This window comes from Cornus florida, unplaced genomic scaffold (genome assembly GCF_030987335.1).
Source record: "Cornus florida cultivar Cherokee Brave unplaced genomic scaffold, ASM3098733v1 CherokeeBrave_3.0.0_Hap2_Chr07, whole genome shotgun sequence".
NCBI classification, from domain to species: domain Eukaryota; kingdom Viridiplantae; phylum Streptophyta; class Magnoliopsida; order Cornales; family Cornaceae; genus Cornus; species Cornus florida.
The window spans coordinates 38,135,676-38,143,975 of NW_026775577.1; the positions used below are offsets into that span (position 1 = coordinate 38,135,676).

Genomic DNA, 8,300 nt, shown 5'->3' on the forward strand with positions numbered 1-8,300 from the left:
ATAAATTTTCTGTCCGTTGTTTTTTTTTTTTTTTTTTTTTTTTTTCAAAATTTTACTTTTAAACTTTTAAAATTAGTAAATTACATCATGTATCCTATTTATCTTTAAAAAAAATTACAAAATATACCCTGTGTGTCCGAGCAGTGTTCACCCGGTGTCCAATAAAAAATAATTTCTGGACACTTCACAAAAGTGTCGGGTACGAGTCCGAGCCTCAGACACGCGTATCCGTATTCGAAAAGTGTCCAAGTACGGGACTCCTAGGAGGAGTGTCCGTACTTAGGATTATTCTCTTTTACTCTTTCCCTCCAATTTTGGAGAGTTTTTAGCTTCCTCTTTATGGGGGGAAAGAGGAAGCACCATGTTTTATATTTTTTTATTTTTTTTATTTTTTTTTTTTATACTAACCATATAAGAGAGAATTCTTTCTTTTTTAACTTTGACATTACTTAGCCAAATCAAATTGAGTTTTCGTGTTTTCTCTTTTGTGTTGTCTATTACTCATATATATATATATATATATATATATATATATATTGGTAAAAATTGGATTCAGATGGCTCGGATACCCATAATTTTAAGAATACACTGCAAAAAAACACTCCCAACTTTCACCATCTAGTATATTATATATATATATATATATATTACCATGTAAGAGAGAATTCTTTCTTTTTTAACTCTGGCATGGCTTAGCCAAATCAAATTGAGTTTTCGTGTTTTCTCTTTTGTGTTGTCTGTTACTCATATATATATATATATATATATATATTGGTAAAAATTGGATTCAGATGACTCCGATACCCATAATTTTAAGAATAAACTGCAAAAAAACACTCCCAACTTTCACCATCTAGTATATTTTTGCACATAACTCCCTCAAATTAAGTATTAAGAAATTCTGCAAATCACTTCTTGAAATTAACGTTGTTTGTTTATTTATTTTTTTAAAATCCTATTTTTTATTTATTCAAGGGTAAAATGGTAAATTTGACTTACCTTTACTTATTTGGGGAGGGCATTTATTTAAATTATTTTTTTCCCTTCCTAATTTTAATTCAAGAAGAATTCATGTGAATTTAAGACACTGTTTGTCCTATATTATTTCATACGTCTCTACATTAATCTAAGACACTGTTTGTTTTGTTCAACATGCAGAACTATTTCCGAGAACATCAACGGCAGAGAACTGATCTCATCTCCTCCACTCTTTTTGCAAAGACTGGATGAACATGTAAATTCATATTCTCAAACTTAATTATTATAATTTTTGAAAAAAGAAAAAAAAACTTAATTATTAGTATATATATATATATATATATATATATAGAGCAGTAATAGTTAAGTCAACAACATTGACCTAGAGTTTGACATTTCACATTATGAACTACAACTTAATGAATTTGGAACGTTGTTAGTCATGAAAATTATCATTTAACAGCTTTATTTTAATCAATACTTAAGCTAAGACAAAGAAAAACTTTTATGGATGAAGTGGCTATATATTATAATAATATATATATGTATATATTTTTTTGTCAGGTGGTGATGGATAATGGGCTCGTCAAAGTGACTCTGTCAAATCCTATGGGTATGGTGACTGGGATAGAATATGGTGGAATTGACAATTTACTGGAAGACGGTCATAATGAAAAAGCCAGAGGGTAAGTTCAATTGCTTTTTATATTAGCCCTAGTTTTCATACACACACACACACATATATTAAGTCTTTGAAATTATGTACTCTAATCCTTATAATAGTCAAATACATCCTTCAACCATATAAGACCTACCATTATTGTAGTTAGAGAAACAAACAACTCCTCTCTCTCTCTCTCTCTCTCTCTCTCTGTCATATAGGTCCTGAAATTATGTACTCTTTTTCTTAGTCAAACACATCCTTGAAATTATGTACTATTATTGTGTTATTTTAAACATAAATATATATTTTTAAAAATATTTTATATCCAAACAAACTGCGTGTACTCCAAAAATTATCATAAAGTGCTTATAATGTTAATTTTTTCTATTAACATAGGCATGTTATTGGATGCTTAGGTAATAATTTAAAATCAAGGTCCGTTTACTCTTCAAATCCATGCGTATTTGTTATTTATTAAATTCTAAAATTTTAGGTATTGGGATGTCGTTTGGAGCTCGGGACATGTCGATAGCAGGTTTTACCAGTAAGTTTGGTAGCATTTCTGATTAAAATTTTCACTGTATAAAACGTAATTCTCTCCAAAAATGACATAAAATGGCTGTTTTACAGGATAGAAGGAACCAATTTCAGGGTGATAATGGAAGATGAAAACCAAATAGAGCTCTCATTCTCAAGAACATGGAACAATGACTCTGAAACCATTCCACTAAACATAGACAAAAGGTAAATTTTTCGTCGTATAATTAGTGTTGTGCACACGGGAGGATAGAAATCACTTTATGTGAATTTAAATTTGCAAGTAAAACGTACTGATCAGGAGAGAATTTATTATGTAAATTTGTAAATGCCTATGCAGGTTTATAATGCTGCGTGGTAGTCCTGGTTTCTACTCATATGCGATATACGAGCGCCACGAGGGATGGCCAGATCTGTCCATTATGCAAACAAGGATTGCATTCAAGCTTCAACGAGAACAGTAATATACTACACACTTTTGCTTCCTATTTTAATTATATTATAAAGAATCTAACCTCGTATTTGAAAATATTTTCAAACTTGTCCTTCAATATTTAATTGTTTGTTTTGCATTGAATAACGCATTTAGTGTGGAGAAAATTTATAGAACTTTTTTCCTTGAAACTCAAATAAATTTTTTCAAAATTTTTTTTGGACGGATAATTACCCGATATATGCGGGACGGAAGAGTTTGTGTGCTGAATAATGTTAAAAGATTTATACGTATAATTTATGAATAGGTTCCATTATATGGCTATATCGGATAAAAGGCAAAGGATCATGCCTACGGACCAAGACCGCTACAGTGGTAAAACCCTAGACTACAAGGAAGCAGTTCTGTTAACGAATCCGAAAAATCCAGACCTCAAAGGGGAGGTAGGTCTCGAATCATTTTTATTGCATTTTTCTCTCTTTTTAATTTTTAATTTTTAATTAAAAATTAGAATCAAGAGAAATTTAGTTTAAAATTTTTCTCTAATCAAATTTTAATTTCAAGGCGTCAATTCGATACTCCCAATTATATAACTTATCAATAACTTTCCACTTACGGGATTCAAAATAAATTCTTAAAATATTCAACAACTGAGTTTTTTCACCTCATTTTCAATGTCAATTTTTGAAAACAAGAAATGGTTTCTGAAAACTATACCAATTTTTTTTTTTTTTTTTATTATATATTTTTCATATATGTGACTTGCATGTAATACTTTCTTATGCTTTGTTTTCTTAGGTGGATGACAAGTACCAGTACTCAAGTAATAACAAAGACAACCGGGTTCATGGGTGGATCAGTTCCAACCCACGCGTAGGATTCTGGGTAATCACACCTAGTGATGAGTTTCGTGCTGGTGGGCCTCTCAAGCAAGAGCTCACCTCCCACGTTGGCCCAACAACTTTAGCAGTAAGTATTCCATATAAAATTATCTTGCAATAAATTTTAGTTTTATTAAGTTTAAAATAAAAAATACTTATAATTAGATTTTTATTTTTTTTGGTCTTCTGAAAATTCAAGCAATTATATACTCTGTGTAAAAAATAGGGCATAATGGGTCAAAACCTAGCCAAACCGATGAACTAGGCCCAACAACTTTTGAAAATCAGCTTAACAATTTAAATAACAGTCCAGGCCCAATACAAAGTCCATGGCCCTGAACAATTTAAATAACTGTTAGGAATGGATATTTAGCCCGACTAATAATTAATATATAAATAAATATTATTTTACTAACCATAATTTTTATGTTTCCTTTATTTCTTATAATAATTTTAAATTTTAATAACATTTTTGTTATTATGATTGTTAAATGTTTTAATGAACTACAATAAATTTACAAAATTTATCTTAAATTTATTCAACTTTGAATTGTGTTTTTTTTTTTTTTTTAAAATTATGTATATCATGGAGTCCTCAACCCGTCGGGGCTTAGGAATCCGGTTTGGAAAAAAATTTATAGTTTGTTAAAGGGATATCTTATCTCGAACCCACCTTGTTGACATTCCTATTTATGCAAAGATAACTAATATTATTAATAGACAATAACCTCTGCTCACATAAAATAAATTGTATATGTTCCCTATCATTACCCATTCAATTACCCATTCAATGATCAACAACGACCCCACTATACTCGTATAGAATTAGAGCTACATAGTAATTCAACATAGTAAATAGCTTTACGTGTACAATACAATGCTCCACACTTGAAACTCAAAATTTTCAAATATTTATTGATGTATTATAACAACAATTGCAATATATATATATATATATATATATATATATATATATATCTTAGGTATTCTAAAATCATGCTATCTATGTCCAGATGTTTTTCAGTGCCCATTATGCAGGAGAGCCTTTGACATTAAAACTCCGAAATGGAGAGCCATGGAAAAAGGTCTACGGCCCTGTTTTTATCTATCTAAACTCTGTTTCAAACGATGAACGCCACCAGCAAAACCTTTGGGAAGATGCTAAATCACAGGTAACAAACATATATATATATATATATATATATATATATATGTCTACATATGTACACATATATAGATGGTGCATTTTTGTATAATGAACTCTTAGTGATCTCTAAACTCACATTTTGTATATTTCTCAGATGCATACAGAAATGAATAACTGGCCATATAATTTCCCGCTCTCGGAAGACTTCCCTCATGCCGATCAACGGGGCACAGTTCATGGACGATTACTAGTCCGCGACAAGTACATATCCTTCCTCTCCAACACCCACTTAAATATATATATATATTTCAACATTATCATGTATAACATTATTGAAGCCACTGCAAATTTGCAAATTCTCTAAATTTCAGGTACAAGGACAGTAAACTTATGCCAGCAAGCTCAGCTTACATAGGGTTTGCTCCACCAGGAGATGCAGGATCATGGCAAGAAGAAAACAAGGTGAATCTTCGTTGCTTACACGCTTTTCAATGTATAAAGACGGTCAATGTGCCTTTACACCTCTTTAACAATTTAAACTTTTAGAGTAGACCGTATCTATAAGTTAGAAAAGACAATGAGGGCGGGTTTGGCACCTTTTTCCCATCCCTGTCCTTGTTTAACAAAGTAAAACTCGTTCCCGCTCAAAATTGTTTATCAAAAGTCCCCCGTCTCCCGTCTCTGCCCCTGTTTAAATTCTCACACTCCGTCCTTGTCGATCAGGACCCGCTCCATTTAACAAATTTTTTGAAAAAAATAATTGAAAGGATACGAGCGTATGAAATGGTAAAAAAAATTAAGATGTTAGGATTTTAATGTTTTAGTTTACAAGATATATTTTCGTATTATTAGTATTATATGAGGTTATTTAAGTAATTATGCAATATAAATGGGCGGATAGGGTACCTATCCCTGTACATTCCCACACCCTCATTGATACACGGTTATTTTTTTTTTCCCACACCCTAGCTTTGATTAAACACACCAATAGGGGAGGGGGCGGGGCGGGGCGGGTACCTGCCACGACAGGATAATTTGTCATTCCTAAACACTATAAATGTTAAATGATATAAGAATATTAAAGTTATATTTTCTCTATCAATTTAAATTTTTAGAGTAAATGGTCGTTAAAACTTCAATTTACAGGGTTATCAGTTTTGGACTCAAGCTGATGCAAAGGGTAAATTCTCTATTAAAGGCGTCCGAGCCGGGAAATATAGCTTGTATGCATGGGTACCTGGTGTTATTGGGGACTACCTGTACAATGTTCAAGTTACTGTGACACCAGGTTTATACTTCTACACTTACCAACACTCCATTGATTTCCATACATATATATATCTTAGCCAACTTGCTCACACAATACCATTATCAATATGATTTTCACAAACAGGATCTGAAATCAAATTGGGTGACCTCATATATTATCCTTTAAGAAGTGGTCCTACCCTCTGGGAAATAGGCGTCCCTGACCGGACCGCGGCTGAGTTCTACGTGCCTGACCCAGCTTCAACCCTCATGAACCGGCTTTACAACAACCATACAGACAAGTTAGTTCTTATCAAGCTTCTCATCCAATTTTATTTATTTAAATTATTATTTTTTAAAATTTTAATTAATTAATTTATTTATTTATTTAATATTTTTTTAACCAGGTTTAGGCAATATGGGTTATGGGATCGGTATACAGATTTGTATCCTAACAATGATCTCATCTACACTGTTGGCGTTAGTGATTACAAAAAAGATTGGTTTTTTGCTCATGTTAACAGGTGTTTGATTCAACTTTTTCAGTACCTGAAGCTTGTTGATGTTGAAAGATGTGGTTCTAATTGATTTTTTATTTATTTTTTTACAGGAACTTGGGAAATAAAACTTATGTATCAACCACATGGCAAATTGTATTCGATCTAAAAAATGTGAATCCAATGGGAACTTATACACTCCGATTGGCGTTGGCATCGGCCACTATGGCTGAACTGCAAGTATGCAACCTATTTTTTACTGCGCTATATTATCATTCCTCAATGTTTTTCCTAACAAAGGACACTTTTTTGATAATTGGGGTGTCTGGGATTTTGTCCAACTAATCTATAGGACTCGTGCAAAGAGCTCCCTAAAACTCAGATTATGTCTCTAACATGACCCCCTAAGAAATTGTATAGACCTAGGCAGGGACGAAGGCTGATAATGCCCGCATGGGGCAGCTGCCCCCTGACATTATATAGATAATTTCTTATAATAGCACAAAATACCATAAATATCTTTTGTAATATCAGAAAATACCTACCTCAGTTTTGTTATTAGCCTTTGTATGTATCGGTTTATGCACAAGCTAAGAGTTGTGCCCCTGAGCCCAAATTCTGGCTCCGTCCAGAGGAATTGATCTTGAGACCTGATGTTTTAGGTTATGTACAGATTAATGCAGCAACATGGTCAAGTTTAATATGATTTGCTTATGGTTTATTTTTTCTCTGAAGGTTCGGCTAAACGACCCAAAAGTGGCGCGACCTAACTTTACGACAGGGCTTATAGGGAGAGAAAATGCGATTGCAAGACATGGGATTCATGGGTTGTACAGGTTGTATAATGTTGATATCTCTGGCTCGAAGCTTTCCAATGGAAGGAACATAATCTTTCTAACACAGTCGAGAGGTTCAGGCCCTTTCATGGGGGTCATGTATGACTACATTCGATTTGAAGGCCCCCCAGAGAACTATTGAGGAAGGAAGGGGGTACTATATGCAGATATAATTCATTTTTTTTTATACACCAAGAAGATAGAAGATTTATTTTAGATTCATTGGTTGACACAAACAGTGTCTTGATAAGTGAATTAATTGCAGTTTAGTTAGGTAAGGTAAGGTATATAGTTCCATTCATTTCTAAAGTTTGTATATGAATTGGTTTATAAGCTGAAGCTGTTCTTCTTTAGTTTCATTTTCAACCATTTGTTTGGTCAGTGTAATTTAATTTTTTTTATTTATAAAATAACAAGAGAACACACAGTTATTTGTTGGCTTCATTTGAATTCTAGTTGTGGTTAGAACATGGAGAATTGAGAATTGAGAATTGAGAATTGACTTGGAAAAATTGTGGAATGTGTGCTTATAAGCCCATTTCAACAATCTTTATGATTTCTTTGGAGGTCTCCATAATTTATTATAGGATTATGTTTCCAAAATATGGGTGATTAATAAGAATTTGACACATGGTATTCTTCTTATACCCCGGACTTATATCCACATCATCAAATTGAATAAAACTTCAATAATGGTGTTGTGTCCATTAACCGAGTTTCCAATTGTCTGAAAACTCCCATTATAATTGTATGGATCGAGGAGGTTTTCATATTCTTTTTGGACTGAAAACTCTCTCCCCCAGATCAGCCTTATCACCTCACCTTGAGTTTCTGCTTTGTAGTTGTTTGATTCCTCAAGGTGCTCTCTATCTCTACACAGGTTATGAAGTGGAAAATCCTATGCACTTTAATTCCCCAAATAAAAAAACACACAACCTTATATGCACATTTTTTTTTTTTACAAAGCAAGAACCTTTATCAACAAAATTCTTATATAGACTACTCGATTTTGTACAATATATATATATAACTTTTAAAAAGCAAATCAAAATCCTCAAAATTTAAGACAAATTTGATAA

General features: G+C 32.4%; 1 protein-coding gene across 4 annotated transcripts; it reads left to right on the plus strand.

Annotated features, from left to right (window-relative positions):
- The first annotated feature begins 1,523 nt into the window (after positions 1-1,523).
- LOC132267643 (probable rhamnogalacturonate lyase B) lies at positions 1,524-7,599 on the plus strand. Of its 4 annotated transcripts, none has more exons than XM_059768774.1 (14): positions 1,524-1,664; positions 2,136-2,186; positions 2,273-2,386; positions 2,520-2,639; positions 2,920-3,055; positions 3,411-3,581; positions 4,507-4,665; positions 4,795-4,961; positions 5,042-5,102; positions 5,787-5,928; positions 6,034-6,190; positions 6,296-6,412; positions 6,499-6,625; positions 7,121-7,599. In XM_059768774.1, the coding sequence occupies exons 1-14, from the start codon at positions 1,549-1,551 to the stop codon at positions 7,361-7,363; spliced, it is 1,881 nt and encodes a 626-aa protein (XP_059624757.1). In that variant the 5' UTR covers positions 1,524-1,548; the 3' UTR covers positions 7,364-7,599. The 4 variants fall into 4 exon arrangements, with proteins under 4 accessions (XP_059624757.1, XP_059624758.1, XP_059624759.1 ...); XM_059768775.1 differs by having other exon boundaries at positions 1,525-1,664; positions 4,795-4,901; positions 5,012-5,102; XM_059768776.1 differs by having other exon boundaries at positions 1,525-1,664; positions 2,136-2,177; positions 4,795-4,901; positions 5,012-5,102.
- Positions 7,600-8,300: the final 701 nt, after the last annotated feature.